At 36.8% G+C, this 23,275-nt stretch overlaps 2 protein-coding genes and 1 long non-coding RNA gene across 6 annotated transcripts; 1 reads left to right on the top strand and 2 right to left on the bottom strand.

Moving 5' to 3' along the window:
• The first annotated feature begins 1,254 nt into the window (after nt 1-1,254).
• LOC109209532 (flowering locus K homology domain) lies at nt 1,255-11,797 on the top strand. Its single transcript, XM_019372822.1, has 7 exons — nt 1,255-1,448; nt 3,878-4,306; nt 6,059-6,311; nt 9,139-9,287; nt 9,368-9,697; nt 10,977-11,171; nt 11,371-11,797. The coding sequence occupies exons 2-7, from the start codon at nt 3,887-3,889 to the stop codon at nt 11,545-11,547; spliced, it is 1,524 nt and encodes a 507-aa protein (XP_019228367.1). The 5' UTR covers nt 1,255-1,448; nt 3,878-3,886; the 3' UTR covers nt 11,548-11,797.
• A 1,037-nt stretch (nt 11,798-12,834) lies between these two features.
• Nucleotides 12,835-14,961, bottom strand: LOC109209531. The gene is made up of 2 exons (XR_002065384.1): nt 14,709-14,961; nt 12,835-13,244 (listed from the first exon to the last, which is right to left on the bottom strand). It is a non-coding gene; the product is annotated as an uncharacterized LOC109209531 (long non-coding RNA).
• Nucleotides 14,962-17,767: 2,806 nt separating this feature from the next.
• On the bottom strand, nt 17,768-21,286 carry LOC109209530. 4 transcript variants are annotated; one of them, XM_019372821.1, is made up of 3 exons: nt 20,816-21,286; nt 20,627-20,691; nt 17,768-20,463 (listed from the first exon to the last, which is right to left on the bottom strand). In XM_019372821.1, the coding sequence occupies exon 3, from the start codon at nt 20,307-20,309 to the stop codon at nt 18,111-18,113; it is 2,199 nt and encodes a 732-aa protein (XP_019228366.1). In that variant the 5' UTR covers nt 20,310-20,463; nt 20,627-20,691; nt 20,816-21,286; the 3' UTR covers nt 17,768-18,110. The 4 variants fall into 4 exon arrangements, with proteins under 4 accessions (XP_019228366.1, XP_019228364.1, XP_019228365.1 ...); XM_019372819.1 differs by having other exon boundaries at nt 17,768-20,460; XM_019372820.1 differs by having other exon boundaries at nt 20,892-21,286.
• Between the last annotated feature and the right edge of the window lie 1,989 nt (nt 21,287-23,275).

Genomic DNA, 23,275 nt, shown 5'->3' with positions numbered 1-23,275 from the left:
ATCGAGACAAGGGAGTTGCATCGGTGGTAGCCTCGTAATGAATTAGACCCGAGCTCGAAGATGAGGCATCGAGTCTAAAGATCAAAGTGTCCGTTGAGACCGAGGCCAGCAGCAATCGAGGTTAAGTACGACCGACTTCGAGTAAAGTGCAATAACGGAAAGGCAAGGTATCCATATTCGGTCGAAGATCACGGCGAAAATCTCGAAACAGATCAAATCAAGGGCGGTTATTTGTACCAATCATGAGATTTACTTCCGTAATTAGAATTGTACTATAATTAGGATTCCTCTAGTATATAAAAGGGGGGGGGGTCCCCATCATTTGTAACCATCTTACATTCATACTGAATGGGGCAATATAACATTTCTATCTCTGGTTTATCAACTTGTTGTTCTTTAATTGTTTTTATTTTACTAAGCTCGAGGGTTCATCAGCTCGAGGGCACCGTCCAAGCATTGGTTTATTTTACATTCTTGTCAATTTCCATCACTTATCTTTAAGTTAATCAATTAATATTAGGTGAAATCACGTACCCTTAAAACCACATTATAAGTTTAATTGTTATTCAGTTTTTAGGGTAAACTATCACAAACTTAAAAATAGCATCATCAAAAACATTTTAGCACTCAAGAAGCTACATAAAAGGTACCGCTTGGCTGTCAGCTTCACAAGATGAACAACTAGTAGAGAAATTAAAAAGATAGAAACAAGAAACAGTTTGGAGATGGCCATGGCCGATAGCTCTAGAAATCCTTGCTAGCTGAAGTAATCTTTGCACTGTATTTAGAACTTAAATCCATGGGGAAAAAATTAAAAGTTACTTTCTTGTTCCTTTCTTTGACAGGTACGAGGTGCTAGTGGTGGAAAAAAAGAAGTGAAGGAAGAGGGGTAATATGAATTGGGGGAGTGAGGTGGCATGCCACGTGTCCAAAATGTCAATGCCATGTGAGATTGGGCATCCGCCTTGGACAATTTTAACGAAGGAAGGGTATATTTGATTCAAATGTATAACAGCACTAGACAGAAAATGTAAGGAAGGGTAAATTTGATCCTTTTCTAGTAGCAAAAGAAAAAATAATGTTGTAAACCAAATGTTACCATATTAACTGCTATGTTAAATTTACATTGAGATTATTTTTCATACGGAGAAGTCCAGTAATTGAATTGTGGAGAAGATACCCAAAAAAGGGCAAAACCAACGAGTATTTATTTTCCTCCTACTATTGAAGAACAAAATAAACAAACAAAAGACATATAGTAAAAATATACCTACCGAAAATACATAAAACACGACAATAAACCTGCCCAAAAACCCAGAGGAAAAAAAAAAAACCACCCAAAACCTAAATTTGGTCGAAGCCAAAAGCAGTCTTCTATTCTTCAACAAAACGAGTTCGTGTTCAGTTGTTGTTCTCTCTCTCTAAACTACTGTCTCACTGAAACCCATGTAAGTATTAAAGTAAATTTATGGAACTCTACATCACTATATGTATACATTTTCACAATTAGGTTTCTAGGGCTTGCGGGTATGTTGATTTTTAGCTCCAATTCTTACAGTTATTCTGGGTATGTCAAATTCAAGAGATTGTTGCTTAATTTATGATGGGTCACTATTTTCTTGAGTTTTTTTTGCTCTATCTCTTTCTTTAATTGCTCTCCCATTCCGTGTTAATGTTCTAATTCTCCATTATGATTTTGGTAATTGTTGAAATGCTTGGGGGGATTTCGTGAGGAATTTGTTAAAGTTTTAAGTTTTTTTGATATTGGAATTTTATGACAGTTATTATAATTCTCTTTTTGAATTAATGTTTGCTTTAGGCTTTTAGTGTTCTAATTGTCATTTTTTCTTGGTTTAGTTTTTGTAATATCTGCACGAGCTCGCTTCTTTCGTCTCCTTGGCTGTGTTTTTTGTGTTAATGTTGAAATTCTATCTTATTTTAGTTACTATTGCATTGTGAAAAATGGTTTTCTAGTTGTCATTTTTGCTCAGTTTGATTTTTGGTATTGCGAAAACTGGGTTAAGGTGCCTTGTCTTTTTGTATTAGTTTTCTGATGGGGTTTTCCTGTATTTCTAGTTCCAAGTCTATACGGTTTCTGAATTCTTTGGTAAACGGACTCTAGAATGGAGTAAGGAGAAAGAATGATTAGTTAATCTCGTTTGAGCAGGGTCAAGGTGCCCATCTCTTCATGCTAGATTCATGGTGGGATATCATTATAGTTTAACTTTCGAGTCAATTTGGTTTATGGGTTATATGCTAAAATTAAACCAGGTAAGAGTCATGAGAGTAACACTGATTAGTAACTATCACTGTAGTCATAACTCATCAAGAAGAAGTGATGTCTGAGACCTTATTTATAAAAATAAAAAAAGGATCTTTGACAGTGGTAGATTTTCATTCAGGACATGTTTGGGTGGAAAAAACTACTTGGATCAAAATTTTTTACTGGACTGACTTTGTTTCTGATGATATGAGCTATGGATTTGAAAGAATCAGCATCTAGTTTTGTTAATATAAATTTTCTGGTAAATAATGCAAGTTTGTGTAACACTAATCTTTTCATTCTTCATATTAGGTTAGACTTGTAAGCTTTTGATAAGATTACGTCAAGACTGATAATGTTTAAGAGTTATAGATGAGGAGAAGTACGAAAGAAGAGAGCTTTTATAGAGCCGATATGGTGGCTGTGGTCTTGATCTGATATGCAATGCTTTTTTACCTTTTGTGTTGTAGTTCCATCAAAGAAAATTGTAGCTTGCGATATGTCTATGCCAAACTATAGTCTTTTTTTTTTTTGATAAGGTAAATATTTTTATTAACAATTGGGGACTAACCCCGTATACACCGTATACCAAAAAAAGAGAACCTACACCAAAATATAGTTCTCAACAAAAGAGATCCATTCATCTATACAAATAGGGACCTCATGAGTACACCAAAAAGAAACTAGGAGCAAGAAACTACTTTGCAATTTCACAACCCAAACTATATAGTCTTAAGATACATGTGCAGAATATTGATCAAAAATTAAAAATAAAATAAAATAAAGAAAGATGCATTTGTCAACAGTGCCCGGAGTCAACTATTTTGAGTGAGACGTATCTTGTTTTTGAATTTTAAGTGGGGGAACAAGTGGGTCACTGGTTGCTTCTTCATTATTTAAAGCTTGGTCTAGAAAAGAGAATAATTTTCATTGGAAGTGAGCAACTGGATCCCATGTAATACTTGCGTTAAATAGTATGCTATAAACTGTGAGAAAATGGGCTTCATTTTCTGGCAGACAAGAAAGGGACATGCATTGATTCTCTGATCATGGAGTGTGAATTATATATACTTGAAAGACCAATTGTTAATGAATGATGTACAGTTCAAAATAGACTTGGTTGTAACTCCATAGCACCTCTTTCTAGATCTGATCTTTTGTCTTGTTCTCTACTAATGTGCCAAATAGTTCTAACGTTTGTCATGTTAAACATGGGGCATGCAAGGAACTTGCTTTGTTTCTGTGACAAGAATGTCTCACTCCAAGTATCACGAGGAACTTTTTTCTTGACGATTCTTATTTGCTCTCACCCTGTGAACCTTATGAAATTTGTTTTACAATTTAAACATAAAGCTTTCTGGAAGAGGAACCATTTTTCCCCTTACATTCTCTTCTAGTTTGAAAATGAATCATAGCTTAGTTGTTGCTATTTAAAATGAATTCCTAGTTTTTAACTTTCTGGGCTTTCTTGGGTAGCATTGGTTGCTAACTAAAACCGTCAAGTAATGAACTTATCAAGAAAAAAGATTGTTTATCTAATGTACTTTTTAAAGTGATATTTGTGTTTATATACCTGTGCACACGCCCCTTGACAAAATTATCTCTATTTCATAGTAAAGAGATATGGAGGAACTTAATTTAATCAAAGAAGAGAATGCGGAGGAACTAGATCAAAGCCTTAATGAACACGAGAATGAGGGAGTACCAGAGAACTCACTCCTTGAGGTGAAAGAAGAACCTTCACTCCTTGAGGTGAAGCAAGAACAGGAGCAAGAGCAGGAGCAGGAACCAAAACAAGAACAAGAAGAGGAACAGGAACAGGAACAGGAAAAAGAACTACAACAAGAAGATGTTACTGCTACTGTGGGTGGTGGCGAAAGGTGGCCAGGGTGGCCAGGGGAAAGTGTTTTCCGTATGCTGGTCCCTTCACAAAAAGTAGGTAGTATTATTGGACGCAAAGGAGAGTACATCAAAAAAACAGTTGAAGAATCAAAAGCTCGTATCAAGATTCTCGATGGTCCTCCAGGGACTTCTGAGAGAGCAGTAAGTCCCAGCTTTTCTACTGTGCATATACACATTCCTGTAGACAAGATACTTCTCAAACTCCACCCTGTTTTCTTCTATTACTTTTTGTTTCATTGCTTACTAATCCATGTTTTTCCTTTTCTACCTATAAAAAACTTAGTATACCCCCTCCCCCCAAACAAAAAATTTCATATATATATATATATATATATATATATATATATATATATATATATATATAATTAATACACACACACACACACACTTTTAAAACAGATATAGAACTGAGTCAAAGGGTGCTGGGAAGTCCTAAACATCAAGGATTTCAGTTGTTCGATCGCGACCTCTTGCTGTTATTTGTCTCTTTCCCCATCTCATCTCTTCCTTTCTTGTGGTTGTCTAGGTATGATACTTATCAGGTGAAATTAACTGTTGGTCGATATGGACCTGTCTTAACTAATATTTCTTCATTAAAACTGCTTGTGTAGTTGGTCAAAGTTTTTAAAACTGCTGCGCTTTTATAAGTAGAGTTGGGTGACTGCTATTTGGTTTAAGAGAAATGCGGACATCTGGTAATTGATTGAAAGTGAGACAAGAAGCTTATAATGTCTGTTCAAGAAAGTCAGCAAAAGTGCTGTTGGAGACCGGAAAGAATGTAAGGGAAAAATTTGTAGCAGGCAGGCAGTGTGTGGCCCTTCATTATTAGATGGAAGTTCCTTGAACCTCTATAATGATCATAGAGACTTTGATACCATGTGAAAATGCGAATCTGATACCCTTTAAGAATTCGATAGAGGTGATATATTGATTGCTTCATTTTGGTTAGGATATATAGATTGCTTGATGATTTGATCAAGGCAGGGCAATAGGTGTTTAAAGTTTAAACACTAGGCACATAAGATATTTGCCAATGTGGGACGATATCTAGCATAAGAACATTACTCTCTTAACACTCTATCTCTAACACTAAGAGTAACCTTAACATTCTAATTTGAATTGTTAAGAAATGGAACATATGGTAATAAGTTTGAATGCAGATGGTATATATTTAATTTGAGTAAAGAGAATTCCTTACTATGTAAGAAGGAGAACCACAATATTCGGGCACGAACTTTGTAATTACTCTCTCCGTCCCAGTTTTGACGTCGTATTTAGTTGGGACATGAATTTCATTTAAATTAAAGTGGGTCCAAAAGTAGAGACGATGTTAACTTTTGATAACTTTCAACGTTTAAAATAATATGAAAATTCATTTTTGTAATAAGAATAACAGCTTTATTATTTTTAAATTTAAAGGTCCAAAAGTAGAGACGACATTGACTTTTTGGTAATTTCAATGTTTAGAATAAGATGGAACTTGGAGGTGCATTTTTGTACTAGTAATCACAGGTGTCTAGAATAGTAGAGAAAAAGTTTCTATTATTGGAAGAGGGAGACAATCTGGAACAACCCAACGTAGATGTAAGGCAGATGATTTGGCACAGGAGTATTTTGTTAACCAGAATTCTAAAATATTTGTCTTTTACAATAACACAATTCTTAGAATATGGTTCATACTAATGAAACTGAACACACTCTCGTTATAGTATTTTAGTCTGTACTAATAAAAGACAAAATACTTTATGTAGATGTATATATTTTGCTAATGGAAGAGAGCACACATTCTTCTAGTTCATGATTCGAAACTTGTAACGCTGCAGTTAAGTTATAACATCTTTTTTGTTAAGTACAGTTATAATTTATTGTAATGAATTGCTGCTATGCGGATAGGTAATGGTATCTGCCAAGGAGGATCCCGATGCCTCTCTTCCACCTGCTATAGATGGTCTTCTGAGGGTTCATAAACGTGTTGTTGATGGGCTGGAGAGTGATTCTTCTCATCCTCCTCCAGGTATACCTGGAAAGGTCTCGACAAAACTGCTGGTGCAAGCAGCACAGGCTGGAAGTCTTATTGGAAAACAAGGGACAACTGTCAAGACCATTCAAGAAGCATCCCAGTGTATCGTTAGAGTTCTTGGAACAGGTTCTTTCCTTTGCTTTTAGACATCTCTGTTATTCAACCAAGGAACAAGATTTTAGCATTCTCGTCCGTGTTTTAGGGACATCCATTTTGCCTTTGAGTTCTTTTGTTCTTGAACTCTGATACCCTTGTGCCATCAACTATCTTATCCATGTGGTCTTGGTTTGTACCCTTGGCTCTATTTGAATAAATGCGTGAAATTTCTAGTGCCTTCAAGCTTGTTTTAAAGTGTCAAGGAGGGGCGATTTTCTTGAGTTTCTTGTTCAGGAAAAAGGTTAGCTTTTAATGCAGGCAAAGTTTCAACTCAGAATAATTAACATCAACGTTTCAGGGTCTTGTATTGATTTAGTCACTTCAATAGATCATCTGAGCCTTGGCTAGTACTCCCTGCAATGTTTCCTTGAAAACCATGCGTGGTGAGTGTGTTTCTTTGTGGAGAGGAAGTTACTTTAGGATAGTAGAATAAGGAATTTAAGTGGTAATCATGTAAGAATAAAAATAATAAGAGTTCGAAGTATTTACTCAAAAGAATAATAGCAAGAGTTTGAAGCCTGTAAATCTTTCCAACAACTAAAGAAGAGATCTAAAGGGTAATAGAAGAATTTTGGCCAACTGCCTTTTAATAAATTTGTATCGGATCTTATCCTTTTCATTCTAGTAATTATAGCACGTTTAATACGTCGTAGTTTGTTTTGTATAAATTGAATCAGGTTTATAAAACTTTTTCTCATGTAAATATAATTGTGGTATCCAGATGTGGCAAATCTTTTTTGATGAAGTAAACATCGTCATTAATGGCATCAAAAGATGCAAATCGTTTAGCTAACACAAAAGATACTAGGTGAAAAAGAGAATTTGTTACTCCATACAGTGAGGCCTGTGCTAGGGATAGGGAGTTACCAAAATCCGAGAAGGTGTCAGGAGAGTTTACTGGGAATAAGTTGCTCCTATATAAACTTAATAATTCAGCTTTCAGGGACTGATTTGGAGTTGATATTTCATCAAAACATCTGTTTCTTTCGGCCCAAACACACCAAAATATGCAAGTAGGTATCATCCTCCAGGTTTTTCTGTGCTGCTGCCAACTTTCCCAGTGCTCCAGATGCATCCTTGACACTCCCTGGCATAACCCAGCTGAGTCCAAAACGGAGATAAACATGTTCCAGATATATGCTGTCATTGTGCAATGTAATCCAGATGCTGTAAATCTTGTAGTAAGTAGCAAACCAAGAGCAGAAGTTCAGGAAATTTTCTAGGTCAAAGTTAAAATTTAGTACTACTAATTGAGCCTCGATCTAAACTAGTTGGGGTTAACTATATAAATCTTTTATACCCATTTATCTTTATTCAGGCCCATTTCATTTAAATACTAGTAAATAATGTTCTTTTAATGCATAGTAGGGGTTAACTAAAACTAGACTCTAGGTCCCAGCTCACTCACATTGACATAGAAATCTAATAAAAAGATGGGGGAAAAAGAAAATAATGAGTTATCTTAACTAAAGGATAAATTAAGATCATAAATTTTAACAAGCACGATATGTCTAAACTAGACTTTTTATGGTCTCCATGTGTCTAGTCATTTCAGAAGACCTAGTCCTCTTTATGAGAAGTTGCAAATGAGCTACACGGTTGTAATTCTCTGACTCAAAACAATACAGGGGATGTAATTCCTTCCAGGAAAGAGTATTTTGCTTGGAAAAGCTTATGGAGTTGATGACACGGTAAGTGTCTTATCAAGAAGAGTTAGTTTGAGAGGGTCGATGGGATCCAAATGCAGATCATCAAATACCGTTGAGAAGCTGTAAGAGTCACCGAATAAAATGCATTTTCTTGAAAGATTTCAATTATTCCCTCCCTCCCATTTTACGTGAAGGGGCTTGATGGTTATGGAATTTAAAAAAAAAAAAAAGAAAAGACTGTTGAAACTTGTGGTTTCAAACATGCCATGAGATATTTGTGGCTATAAAATCATGTCAATAAGGGTAAAATGGGGATTCTGTGATAAAAGTTGTTTCCAAAGAGGTGTCATTCTTTTTGGGACAGACTAAAAAGAAAAGAGTATCACATAAAATAGGATGGAGGGAGTATTATTTTTGTTCTTATTTATCAAAATATACCTGAATGAACAAGTGAAAGCAAACATTAAGTATGAAGACATTAGTGAAGCCTCACTGAATGAATTTGATCCAAGGATGTGGTTTTGCTCTCTGGTCATTTTGGTCTAATATTGGATTTATAGTCAGGACCTCTTACATCTCGTTGCGTGTAGGACTACGTTGTTCCACACTTTGGCTCAAGAGCACGTGGTGATCCTCCTAGCTCAAGGAGGCATCTAATCTTTTTGTACTCTAGGTATGTGTACTGTTTGTATGCGCAGGCTTGAGCACACTGAATTAAAATTCGCCAAGCTTAGACGTTTTTTCAAGACTTGAACTTTTTCCAATTGAATTTGGTCTCATCCTTCTTTGGAAATCTTAAACCTGAGATTAAACCAAAACTTTTCTCATATTGGAGTCACGGTAAAAAACCATCAAATAACAAATTAGTGGAAAGCTAAAACATAAAATAAACTAGAATGTGGAAAGTCATATTCCTGTTGTGTATACTTTTGTATGTCTAACGTAATACTAGAGGAGTTAAGTACGGTAATTCCTGTGGTTAAATTGTTCGGTTGGATTGGAGATTGCGAGGTCCTTAATTGGTACTATAGCCTCTCTACGTTAACTATTCTTTGGGACTGTTTTGTTCAATTTGTGTGTTCAACTGCAACTTAATCACTAGTTCATGTGGTCTTACTTTCTTCTTGTGATGCTACATATCATTGCAGAGGATCTTCCTGTTTTTGCACTTCAAGATGATAGGATAGTTGAAGTAGTAGGGGAGCCTGCAAGTGTACACAAGGCAGTTGAGTTAATTGCTAATCACTTGAGGAAATTTTTGGTTGATCGCAGTATAATCCCAGTATTTGAGATGCAAGTAAGCCTCATTTCAATTAGAAATTTTGAGGACTGTATCTTAGCATCTTTTGATGGATAATGAACTTATTTATTGTTTAGATGCAAATGCCAAATCCACCAGTGGAACACATGCCACCTCCACAGTCTTGGGGTCCTCCTCCCCAAGCTTTCCCCCCAAGCGCTGCTGGAGGTCCGGGATATGGATCTAATCCTCATTTTATGCCACCACCATCAAGGCAACATGATAGTTATTACCCTCCAGCTGACATGCCACCATCGAGGCAACATGATAGTTATTATGCTCCAGTTGACATGCCACCTCCACTGGAGAAACAACCTCATCAGGGAATTTCTGCATATGGAAGAGAAGCTCCAATGTCAATGCATTCATCATCCAACAACACAACCGCACCGTCTCTGATTACTCAGGTATGTTCTGTTACTCTAAGCACACTGAGTCAGTATTTAAAGAGAAATGGGTGGGATTTTGTGTTAATGCACTTTGTTAAGCTTCTTATTGTTGTCTTACATAAGGAGAACAGTTCATTAGTTTTGAAATTAACTACAGCTTCAACTCTGCATGTCCATCTTTCCCACCATTCTGTTGAAAGAAACCAAAAGGCTGGCAGTCATTCACTAAAAGACAGGTGGGAATTACCAAAAAAGGGAAAATTGCTACACACCCTATATGCACTTCAGTAACAGGTATCAAATTGTAGTGGGTGATACCTTGATGCAATCTGGATACCACTATAGTGCAGGTTATTTAGCTAAGCAAGAAATGCATAAATGGTAGGGTAGCTTTTGTAGAATTTTATTCCCAAGCAGTTCTGTTTACCATGGCTAGTCGGACAACTCCTAGCTTTACTTGAGAAGTACTCCCTGCCAGGTTTCTTGGAGTTAGAGGATCAACATATCTAATTTTCTGTGTGACTATGGACATACATTTCTTAATTTTGTAAAAAGAAAATTTGCTTGATTGGAGATTTTGTTAATGTACTTAATACTTATAAATCACAATATTCTATAGTTGAAATATTTTGATTTTTTTTGAGAAAATTGTAGTTGAAGAAACTTGACTTCCAAAATAGTAATAGGTGTTACTATGATGTGATACAGGGAGAATATATTTTAGGACTCATTTTGTAACTTGTGTCGCTTCCAATAATTTTCACTCATTTAGTGACGTGTTGCTTCCAATCTTAATCATTGTTTTTGTCCATTTTTTTCCTGCAAAGACTGCTCAATCAGTTACTTGATCTTATAGGCTTCTTTTTTGTCTGCTCTTGTATCGTTTGATTTCTTGTTTCTCCGAGCTTCTTTTGTGACCTCAGTTGGTACTTCGTTGGTTAAACAAACTTGATTTCCTGATATATCATCATCATGGTTTTCTTTTAGCATTTTTTGAGATGTAAGGGCTTGTAATGGCATTGTTGTTTCCGGTTGGTGCCAATCTGAATCACTGCATTATGCACAAATAGCATATATCCTTGGCCTTACACTGATACTTTATTAAATTGGATACTTAGCTGAGAATTAAGGATTGCCCCTCAGAAATATTTTTAGATTGTAAAAATATTGGCAATTTATATGCAAGACATCCTAAGCAAACCTAATATGGTCACGATGAAGTGCTAGTAAACAAAATGAGAAAAAGAAAGATATTCATGTGCGAGTTTTTGCTTGATCTGAGGGCATAGTTTTGCAGATTACACAGCATATGCAGATCCCATTGTCCTATGCTGATGCTGTGATTGGAACAAATGGTGCGAGCATAAGCTACATCCGGCGGGTTAGTGGTGCTACTGTTACCATACAGGAAACAAGGGGAGTTCCTGGGGAGATGACTGTTGAGATCAGTGGAACTGCTTCTCAAGTCCAAACAGCACAACAATTGGTACAGGTAAAATTCTTGCTTCACTTGTCATAAGATTTAAGCTCTTTTTTTCCTCTGGTATGTGCATATGCATATGAGTTTCTGTTGAGAGGGCGCAAAATGTCAGTCTTTTCTTTTTCCATTTGACTTTTGGTTTAGCCAATATCCGTGCTTCTCATATCCTATCTTGAAATGTATTTGTTTATTCTTCATTTGTGTGTCGTAGAATTTCATGGCAGACGCAGGGGCGCCTCAGGCACAGACAGCTCCACCAGCTGACCAAGGCTACAACTCCTATGGAGCTCCTCCTACTTCTATGTATTCATCTGCCCCTACAAATCCAGGCGTTCCAGGTCAATCAGGGGGCTATGGTTCAGTGTATGGTACCAACTATGGCTATTGAGCTGGACCCTTGTGCATTTCATTTGGTGAACAAAACTAATAATCCTTTCATCAGAGTGCTTTGTACTGTTGTACCTTCATTTAGGCCTAGTGACATGGAACTCCTATAGGTAGAGAGTATTGTATGCATTAGGCTTGTTCCAACGATGTACCTACCAAATGTCTATTTCATTTTTCTCCTGATTTGTCTCTATGTCGCCTTCCTACTCTTTCCACGACTAATATGATCTTTAACACTGAATAATTTCATATTTGCTCGGTTAGCTGCCACAGCGCTCAAGGATGTAAAAATATTATGACTCTACTCGGTGTTTGAGGATGTTTGGCGGTTGCTCTGTTGCAACTAGTATTGCAGCTGCGTAAACACATAGTTGGGATTGTATAAAAGTCGTCCTTACAGAAGTACCTTCTCCCTTGGGGCATTGGGCTAGTCACAGGCGATCATATATCAGTGTTAACAGAAGAAGAGAAAGAATAAGTAATGAGGTGGAGGGTAAAACTAATGAAACATGCTCTGCTTTATGGACTACAGTATTATTTTTTTTCTTTAAAATTTGAAGCAGCCATCAATATTGTAGATGAAAATAGATGAAATATCAAAGAAAGCTCTTTTACATTAATACCATATCTACATCGGATGTAATATAATAAGATCTCATAAACTTTCAATTGAACCCAACAGTATATGGCGTTTGGCATTGATGTTTTTTTTTTTTGGATAATAACTGTAAAATATTACGATTAACAACCAAATAATACACCTAAAATCTACCTTCTAACTTTTCTTAATTTACAGAAAACACGTGGGTTTGATTTTTCAAAAACAAATACCTTTTCTTTTTGGCCGTTCTTGGTGAATATTTTCAAATACGTCTCAAATCCAAACTCGGCAAGTCATGACCTATCCCAAGTCATAAGGCAAGTCCCCAAGGTTTTAGAGTTCAAATCCCTGTTCCCTCGGCTTTTTTTTTTTTTGTTTGGAAGTAGAGTTTGAAACTTATCTCCCCCAAAGAGAGAATAATATCAAGGAAGCACATGTCTACTTGGCCCATTATATTCGATTTTTTCTGATCCCACAGCTCTCACATACTGTTTTTAGATGGTGACCATATGAAATAATGAAGCCTTTCACTCTGCTTGCTAATTTGGCTGGACCAAGCCCCTAGACAGAGATAGCAGAAGGCAATACCCTCCATCGCCATATTCTTCATTCAAGTTGACCCCATTGCATCAACATAAGCAGAGCGCACACAAACATAAAAGCAAACCCATCAAAAAACTGCCCCCAAAAATAAAAAATAAGTATTACGATAAAGGTAAATTTGATAATAAACAAGCTCGTCTTTCGCCAACCTATAATGCAACAGCACCTGTCTTGCTTTCTGCACAATATCAGATTTGTCGCATCTCCACATTTTATTCTATTCATATCCTGAATAAAGCATCACGAAACAGGAGATGACCAGTTCCCAACCTAGGACTCTTGTTTTTCATATTCTGTGAAGAGAAAGAGTACAGAAAGAAAGCCAACAAAAGAAAACCTACATTCAAGCTGATGCTCAAAATTTGAGTTTATTGGGCCGTAATGTAGTGACAAATCAAACCAACAGAAAACCCCAAACCCAAGAAAATCACACGCATTTCTCACTTGTTTGAAGGTGCCTTCTCCTGCTTCCGATCGGGCTTAAGGAACGGATCCTGCAAGTTAACATTTGAATAAAACACATCAAACTAATGGCCTTCTATTCACAGATGAGCAAATAGTTACTTGGTCTAGCAATGGCGATTGGGCATCTCTTTTAATAACTTTTCTCCTATCTCATTATTATACATAGGCCTAATCAAGTAAGACAGCATGGTACTTGTTCTGAAAATAAGGTGAGACACATCATACATCCATAACAAGAAATGTTTTCTACATTTACATGACCTAGGTTTAATTAAGCTCCCAATTTTGCTCATTTAACAGATAAAAAAAGGTAAAAAAAGGCAGCCCGATGCACTAAGCTACCGCTATGCACGGGGTCCAGGGAAGGGCCGGACCACAAGGGTTTATGGCACGCAGCCTTACCCTGCATTTCTGCAAGAGGCTGTTTCCACGGCTCGAACCCGTGACCTCCTGATCACATGGAAGCAACTTTACCAATTACGCCAAGGCGCATTTATCAGATATGAGCTGAAATACTCGAACCAGCTCAAACCAAATCTGAATTCAACAACAACCGATTTAGTTGAGGTGAAAGGATTCAGAAAGAGGCAGAAAAGTAAGATAGGACCATTATTTCATTAGGAGTAAAATTGAAGGGGTTGGGCAGCTCTTTCAGCCCCTTTGAAATAGAATGTATAGAAAAACGCATATGTCGTTCACTTCCCTTACACTTGTATAAAGCAAGTGGAAGCAAAAGTATATTATTAGGAATATACGACTATGATTGTCTCTCTCCTTTACCCACTCCCTCTCACTCGTGGAGTTGGGACCAAATGCAGAGCAAAGCTAGATAATTTGAGTAGCTCATTTATAGCCTCAATCCCAGTCTATGAATTAAAATAAACTCTAAATCCATTCACCTTCCCAGACACCACTGTTTTCTCCACACCGAAGACAAGCTATTAACCAGACGAAAAAGCCATCCCCCTGTAAATTTTCATTTACAGGTTGAAGAGTTTTTAGGGCTCTGCCAGCAGTTCAGCTTATCTGTAGACTTGGCACACAATGAACTATAAATGAGGTTCACCTCCACACCTTTGTGTTGTTAAGTTACATATATTGGATATGGGTGCTTCCCTCAAAGTAAAGTTTAACACACCCAAGCCCTTTTCTTTTCTTGGGGAAATGGGGGGTTGAAGTTGTCGGATCTATTACAATTACAGTTTTATGTGAAATTCGGTCAAACCAAAATTTACCTTTTCCCTTGGGTTGAGATGCAAATTCTTCATTTTGAGGATTATCAAATCGACTATATCGAGAAACCCTAATCTAATCCCGATCTAAAAGAAATGAAAGAGCTTCAACAATCATTCCAAATAACAGAGAGAAGATTAGCATGGCCAGTGGGCAAGGATGACACGACATACACAAATCCAGAAATGGCCTCACAAAGAATAACTAGAACAAACAGGAGAGGGAAAAAAAAATTAAAATATGGAGAGAGCTGAGCATACATTTTGGACGAAGATAAAATTGGCGACGACGATAGTACCGACGATACCGCCGAGAATAGCAGCGGGGCCTGTCAGCAAACTCCATTTCCTGTGTATCATCCTTCTTCCTTCAGCTTCTGCTTCTGCTTCTGCTTTTGCTTCTCTCTCTAGTCGTAAAAAAAACTCCAAAATTGGGGAAAAGAAATACACTGTCCAAGGCGTCCCCAACCAAGTGGGCTTCTCAAATTCTTCTACTATCAGTTTGCCAAGTCAAATTGACTCTAAAAATATTTGATTGGTTGCATAAGAAAAAAAGTATTTATAAATATATTTTATTTGTAACATACCCCTGTTGCCATTTAATATTTTTTTTCTATAACCATGGTGTCCGGGGCTCAGGGTACTTACTACCTCAACACCCTTCTGTCACTAATATGATAGTCAAGTAATTACTACATCCTTCTGTTTTCAGTCTCAATTCATATATCAATATGCTACTGTAAATCATAATTTTGGGCTATGAGGGCTTCTATTTCCTCAATGCAAAACACTTCAATTGATTGGGGTAAATCTAGGGCTGTGCATAATTTGGTAAATACTGAATTACCGTACCGAAATCGAAAATTTTGGTATTTGGTATTCAATATTTTGGCATTCGGTATGGTATTTGGTTTAAGTTTTTAAAAATATGGTATTAGGTATGGTATTTGGTATTTTTAGATGAAATACCGAAATACCGATACCGTACCAAAATATATATATATATATATATATTATATTACAAAAAATACCATATTATTAATTATAACATAAATATAAAAAATCAAAATTTTACTTTCCTTTATTCTCTAATTTCATCAATTAACTCTAAGCAAGTACGAAGACATTTTTCATGATCAAATTTATTTCTTTATGTGCATTTTTCTCTCTCTAGGTTGATATTTGCTTGTTTTGGACAAAACTTTTGTCAACAAACTTTTTTTGTTTTGTACTTTTGAGTACTTTAGGTAAGAATATTATAGTCTATGACTCTATGCACTTGTTAGTATTCAAACCGAATAAACCGAAGTTACCGAACCGAATAAACCGAAAAGAGAAAAACTAAACCATACCGAATTTAGTTCGGTACGGTATTGGTATAGCATTTTAAGAAAACAAATACCGAAAATACCGAACCGAAATGTCTAAATACCGTACCGTACCGACCGACGAACACCCCTAGGTAAATCCCCTTCAGGTTAACTTCTACATTTTTTTTTGGTAACAATGTGAATATTACCATTGACATCATCAAACAATTACACTTATAGAGCACCTAATTATCTGACCACAAACTTTTAGGCCTCCAACAAACAGAAAAAAAACAAACAACTAATTACAAGTAATTTGTCTAACTAAACTTCTACATTTCTGTGCTTTCTTTGACTGCTGAAGTAATTCTATCATTTCTATCCCTTCTTTCTTAATTTGTGTAACCACCTCTACTCTATTTACAGTTCTTCCTTGAAATTTTTTTACGTTCCTAGCTCTCCATGTATGGTATATCACTGCTATATATGCTGCAGCTATCACTTCCTTTTTGAATTGCTTCCAATGCTTCCTTTTGATCTGTTCCAGCATTTGTTTGATTCCTGTAATTTGCACTGCCTGCCCTAGCCACAGATTTAATCTTGCCTTACTGCATTGATCCAGCTACATTTAACAAACAGGTTAACTTCTACATTGTTCCTTTAGTTTCTATACATTTTTTTTTTTTTTTTTGCGTTTTTCATAAACTTTCAAATCAGTGTCAGCAGGATTAAATGCTTGAAAACATGATTAATTGAGAGGAAAACTTATATATAAAGAAATATACTAGAGTGAGAGAACAAGAAGCAACAATGTCCATTCTTAATAAAAAGAAGAAAAAGCCAGAGAAGTTTCATTATACAAGATCAAATTTAAAAGGTACAACAGTTCTATATAAATAGAGTAATTCTATCTGTTATTTGGGACAACCACGAAAGCTAAGTCCAGTATTTTGAGACAGGAAAAATAAATTGAGAATTTTATAACCCAAATGTTTGCTGTTAGTCACAACTTTGCTCAGATGACAGTGGAGGCTGTGGGGCTGTGAGTGCCATTCTGCTCACCGTCAAACTTGTACCCATTTTTTTTAAAGTGGTTGGATGAGCGACTATTTGGGTTAATTTCTTTTTTTTTTTTAACAACTATGATGTTAAAGCACCTTACGTATACCGCCAAACTAATTTATCAAGTACCCGCAACATCCCACCAGAACATATATCGAATAACTTTACCCATCAAGGCTTAGACAGATGTGAAGAATTCACCTAATATTTTTATCTCGGTGACATTTGAACCTTGGCTCCTATTCCATTGTCAACTAGACTACACTCTTAGGTGCGGCATAAAACTGGTAACTTGAACCCTAGTCCAGAATCCAGGTATCGTTTGAAGGCAAAAGATTATGTGCAGCAAAATTAATTTGAAGTTGGACCACACTGGATGACAACCAAGTAAAGATCTCTTAAATTTCATGCAATGCTACGCATCGTCAATCCAAGCATCCTTCCCAATCTATATGAAACCCCAAAAAAGATAATCATCTAAGTGCAGAGGACAAATGCCTCATTTCCTAACAAGAAAACAACATCATCAGAGATTGGTAAATCAGAGCCATTTCAAATTTGTCAATCTGAAACACAGATTAACCAATAAAAAAAAAGGAAAAAGAATGACAAAGCCAAAGAAAATAGACAATCAACTACAAGAAAACAGCAATACTGAGGCAAGGCAATGCCATCAGCTCTAACCAGTCGACCAGCCATAGTCAATACCCTATAAATATACAGAACCAGCAACAATGTGGTGGTTCATAGCTAGTTTCACTGACCCAAAACCCAAAATTTGAAGTTAAATATAATCAACTCAATGAACCTTACCTTAGCTTCATTGAAATCCTATACAAGACGTGATAAGCATTGACCACAATGCTTGTCTACGTGTTCACACAATATTATAACCAACTACAAAAATGGGAACTTCTACTTTTGATACTAGACATGAACACAGCAAAAGAAGGAACTGCTGCACCTGCACTTGGCATCTTTTTAGTAATAAAATACCAGGTTAACAGTCAATTGAGAAGGGGACGGGGGAATGCAAAGACTGTAAATTGTATGTGGCATCCACAACCTAAGAAAACCAGTTTTCATGATATCATTGTTATAATACCAAACCTATCCTCTGTTGCAATGTATTATTAAGACAAATCCAAAAAGGAAAAGCTTACTAGACTAGTAGATGAAAAGTTATCACTATGGACTGAAAGGCTAACTAGAAATATCCTTTGACAGAACATAAGATAAATTCTGCACAGGAAAAGGGTATCACACAGATTTCATTGTCTGCAGAGACAACTCAAATTGGAGCTGCACATGTCGTTCTGAAGTGGCCAGTCTGATTGCAGCGGCTACAATGCACAACCCGCTTCACCCTACCACGGTCTTCTGCTCTAACTCTCTTCTTCCTTGGCCTGCCAGGAGGACGAAGTGACTTGGGTGGGTTTATAACAAGCTCCTCAGCATTTGGATCTCCTTCTGACAACTCCTTCCATAAAGATTTATCTGGAATAGGATGTATAGTTTGGGAATATGTCTTACGATACGTTGCAACAGTAAAGCAACTCTCAGTAAACCGGTGGACATTTTGTCTGCAAGAAAGTAGTGCTGCCACAGCATGTGCACAGGGCAAACCATAGAGTTGCCAGCCCCGACAAAGGCAGCAACGATTCCGAATATCAACAATATTGGTACCCTCATGAGATATCACTTCAAACTCAGCTTCATTAGCACGAAGAACCTGATAAGTCCGGGCACGCTCAAGAGCATCTGCAACTCGCATCTCCGCTGTAGGCACCAGGATTGACGTCCACTGCATGCTGGTCTCTCTTCGTTCATTGAACCAAGTCATAAGCTGCCTCCTGATGCATTCCATCATCTGAATTATTGGAAGTCCAGAGGCCTCTAGAATCCAATTATTCAATTGTTCCACTATGTTAGCAGTCAAATGACCAAACCTTGTGCCCTCAAAATACGCTGTGGCCCACAATCGTGGAGGAATCCGCCGAATCCAATATGCAGCATCCTGTGATATTTCCTCAATCTCGAGAATTTTTGCTTCGAACTCAATTACTGTAAGAGCATGTGCGGCCTCCCACAACAGGTTAACAAGCATTGTATTGTTGAATTCCTTACGGAAGCTTTCACTCAAATGACGCATGCAAAAACCATGGAAAGCCGTGGGAAAATTTGCTTCAACACCATCTACAATGCCCTTCTGCCTGTCAGACAAGATGGTAAGTCTTGGCATGTTTTCTGTATTGACCTCTAGCAAGGTATGAAGTTCAGAGAGAAACCACATCCAGTTATCATCATTTTCCTCATCAACAACACCAAATGCTAGCGGAAAAAGGCCGCCATCTCCATCAAAGCCAGTAGCTAAAAGTAAAGTACCAAGATATTTACTTTTCAAGAATGTCCGGTCAAGCCCAAGAAGAGGTCGACAAGCATTTAGAAAACCAAAAATAGAAGCCTGAAATGATATAAAAAGCCGCTGAAAGCAATTATCAGCAGGATTTGCGTAAACTGATGCTATACTCCCTGGATTGGTCCTTTTAACTTGTTCACAGTACTGAGGAAGAAGGCGATAACCTTCTTCAAAGGAACCGCGCATAGCAGCCATTATTCGTTCCTTTCCACGCCAAGCTTGTTTGTACGACAGGGTGATTCCATGAGTCCGGTGAATTTCTTCAAGGATCTCTTTTGGCTTGCAATTTGGGTTTTCCCGGAGCCGTTGCTCCACAGAGTTGGCCACCCACTGAACTGAGGCTTGCTGATGGCCGAGATGCGCGATTCCTCCACATGTATGGTTGTCATGAATTGTTCTGATAGTGAATGTGGGTACACCTGGAAGTTTGGCAGCATGAATGCGCCAAGGGCAGCCCTCACTGGCACACTTAGCAGTAAAACGAGTTTTATCAGATTTTATGGTCTGAATCTCGAAGTGAAGAGCAATGGCTGTGTCACGTAAAGCCCTTCGGCAGCTTTTGACATCAGGGAATTCTTGTCCCACATGTAGCTCATAATCAGGTGTTGCTGAAATAGTTCGGGCCTGAATGACAGGGCCTGATGAAGCAAGAACCATCTGGCCATCATGGACTTCAAATACATGTTCAGGTTGCTCAACACCCATATCATGGCTCTCAACCACAGCTAATTCCATGTTATCACCAAGATCTTGGTTTTCCTCGATGCCTAACTCATCTTGTTCAGAAATATCTAACTCATTGTTCTCATTAGGCAACTCCTGGTTTTCATGCTCAGGCTTCCGCTCCATTGGTAAACCATTGTCGTGTTCATACTCATGCTCATGGTTCCCTTCATGATCTTCGCTCTGCCCTATACCCATCTCATGCTCATCATTATGGCTCTCTGCTAGTTCCAATCCATGGTTCTGGCTTATGCCGATATCATGAGTATGGTCAAACACTATTTGCTGGTTCTCACCACCAACACCTAAATTGTGATTTTGGCCAAGGATCAACTCTTGGTTCGCCATTTATTTTTGCAAAAGCAGCTACACTTCAATAAATAGGCTGTCCTGTCACCCGTTCTACCAATCTGAGCAATATGGCGACACCAAACTTTGCAAATGTACCAAGAAAAGATACTCTCTTCTCTCACTTGATGAAGTATCAACTCACTAACGCCTGCTTCAAAAGTGTACATAATTCATGATTTAGCTAATTGAACTAGAGAGTGTGCAGGGAGAAATAAGCACAATAACCTAAACCTATTATCAGTATTCAAAATCATAAAAATAAAAAAAAAGACAGGATAAATCAAAACCCAAAAGTTAAAGGAATACAGTCTGACCTGCTCCCAACACTATATTAGTCCAAAGCACTGATCAAACTCCGTGAAATAGCAGCTCCTTTCAGCTACAAGAATGAATTAAAACCAACAAGTCTCAATATAATTGAACTGCACAAATCCCTAAAACAAACAATACAGTAAAAGAGAAGTCCCAACAATCTATTTACCACAACATCAAAAACCACATACCAAACTAGTAAAGGCAACCGAATAAAATACCAAACTCATCATCAATTAAGAGAGAACCAAAAGTCAAAAGACTAACTCTTTGAAATCAAGATCAAGACTTCGTCGAGCAGCCCTAAAACCCAACTGAGCTAAAACTCAAAGATTCCAGCTTTTTCAGTCAAAACACCAAGAAAACACAAAACCCATCAGAACCCATCTCAGATTTCATCCAAAATTGATCCAAATGAGAAAAAAGGATCGAAAAAAGGGTTCCAAATTAAAATCCAAGAAAAGGGTCTGAGAAATATTTGAATATGGCGGGTAAAAGGGATAGACTGAGAGAGAAGGAGAGAAAGGGGAAAATCGGAAAAGAGGAGTAAGGGCAAGGAAGGGAATGGAAGGAGGCTGAAGAAATTGAGGGAATGAGGGGCAAAAGAGATTTGAGGGTTGCGAGGGTTGTGTTGGGTATTACAGCCTTATGGGCTTACCTTGAGAACGATGGGTATTTAGGTCATAATGGGGTACCCCTTTTCTCCTTCCCCATTTCGTACTTACCATACTACCCCTTTTTCTCTTTTTCTATTTTTCCCTATTTTCTTGTTTTTGTCCCTACATCTTCAAAAAGGGACATAATTCATTGGTTTTTAAAATATTTTAAACTTTTGTTTTTTAAAGGCAGAATAGCCTAATAAATACCTCTATTAGTCCCATTTTGTCGTTCCGATCCTTATACTATATAAAGTTTCATCCAGACACTCGTAGTTGTTAAAAAACACTACTGTAAACACCTCTAACCTCGCGTGTTCTTCAAACGCACGATTTGGATGACACATCATCCTCCACATCAGATTTTTTATGACACATCATTATTTTTCTCTTTAATTTAAAATTTTTTAATTTCTCTTTCTTTTTCACTCCACTCATCCCCTACCTTTGACCAGCTCTCTCTATTTTCCACAACACAAACAAAACCTCAACTTTCTGCCTTTACCAGTGACAATACAACCATGGACGATAAAAAAACACCATTATCCAATTTATCTCTTTCAGATCTCCCCTTCAGAGATTTTTGTCCAACGCCGCCACTCACTACTTCAATCTACTAGGTGAACCACCTTGAACTCCTTTCTTCCATTGATGCTGCTGCACCACCACTGAAATTCCTCAATATCCTCATATGTCCATATAATTTTACACTGTACACCCAACCTAATATCACAAAGACCTTAGTCAACCCCTCTTTATCCCTCCAAAACCGCCGCATCTCCGGCACCTCACCTGCGAAATTAATTTTTTATTTAGATATTCAACTTCTCTCTATCAAATAAATCCATAATTAAATATCGACTTCACCACATGAAATTTCGTTAGTCATGAGACAATCCTTACCCAAAACAGATTAAAGACTACAATAGCCATCGATCTAATTTATCTCAAGACACTAATATTGGTTGCTCTTCATAAAAGGGTTCTTAAATATTTTTTTTCAAATATTGATTCAAGGTTTAAGAAAAATGAAAAGGACGAAGAACAAGGAAGAACTGGAAAAGAAAAAAGGGAGAAAACGATGGAGGGATGGGGAAGGAAGGGGAAAGGGGAACGGTAGAAATATTAAAAAAATGGGGGAGGGGATGGAGAAAGGGGACATATTTTGTTTTTATTATTTATATTTTTATATTTTACTTTTCATTTTTTTGTTCTTATTTTAATTATTTTTCGTTGAACTTTTTATATTTACGCTCATTATACGCGTGAAGTTCATGTATTTTGTCCAACTCAATCATCAAATTGCCACATATACTCGGTCAACGGTCAGAGGGGTTTAAAGTAGTGTGTTTTAATAATTAAGAGTGCCTGAATGAAACCCTCTTGAGTATAGGGACCGGGATGACAAAACGGGACAAGTAAAGGTGTCTATTAGGCTATTCTGCCTTTTTGAAATAATGACTTTATCTTTGTCTGCACTAGTCTTTTGGTACGGGCATCTTGATCAGTGAGTATAGATATTTTAAAAATTACATTTAAAAAATTATAAAAGAATATATTTGAGTTAGAAAAAATAAACAAAAAATTTAAGTCCTGAAAATGATGATCTTTTATGTTATACTCAGCAAAGAAAGAAATCTTGCCTCATAAAAGTGCTCACAATGTTATCGAAATATTAAATTTGCTTTGCACAAGGGACACAAGTACAAATAAAATACTATATTGTCACATTTTCCTTCATAACAAATGACCGGATATTTCTAAGTGTAATTTTACAAAAGTAAACTCTTAATAATATTTTTAATTTTTTGGATTTTTTACATAGTTTAAATAAGAAAAAATATACTAATATAGTTTAAAACCCTTAAACATAGATTTTTATAAAGTAAATTCTTAATGTTTTCAGAGTTCCAAATAGTAGGGCTTTCTGCATATTTCAAATAAGAAAAATTTAATACATAAAATTTTAATTAATTTTAAACTCCTTAATATTAT

The sequence above is a fragment of the Nicotiana attenuata genome, unplaced genomic scaffold (genome assembly GCF_001879085.1).
Source record: "Nicotiana attenuata strain UT unplaced genomic scaffold, NIATTr2, whole genome shotgun sequence".
Classification (NCBI taxonomy): Eukaryota; Viridiplantae; Streptophyta; class Magnoliopsida; order Solanales; family Solanaceae; genus Nicotiana; species Nicotiana attenuata.
Note: the sequence above shows the minus strand (reverse complement) of the source record. Positions and strands in the feature narration are given on the sequence as shown.

Excerpts from the sequence above, each read along its gene's own strand:
- LOC109209532 (XM_019372822.1), top strand. The coding sequence starts at position 3,887 with ATGGAGGAACTTAATTTAATCAAAGAAGAGAATGCGGAGGAACTAGAT. Across the intron at positions 6,312-9,138 it reads CGTTAGAGTTCTTGGAACAG|AGGATCTTCCTGTTTTTGCA; the intron begins GTTCTTTCCTTT and ends ATATCATTGCAG. Across the intron at positions 9,698-10,976 it reads CACCGTCTCTGATTACTCAG|ATTACACAGCATATGCAGAT; the intron begins GTATGTTCTGTT and ends ATAGTTTTGCAG.
- LOC109209530 (XM_019372821.1), bottom strand. The coding sequence starts at position 20,309 with ATGGCGAACCAAGAGTTGATCCTTGGCCAAAATCACAATTTAGGTGTT.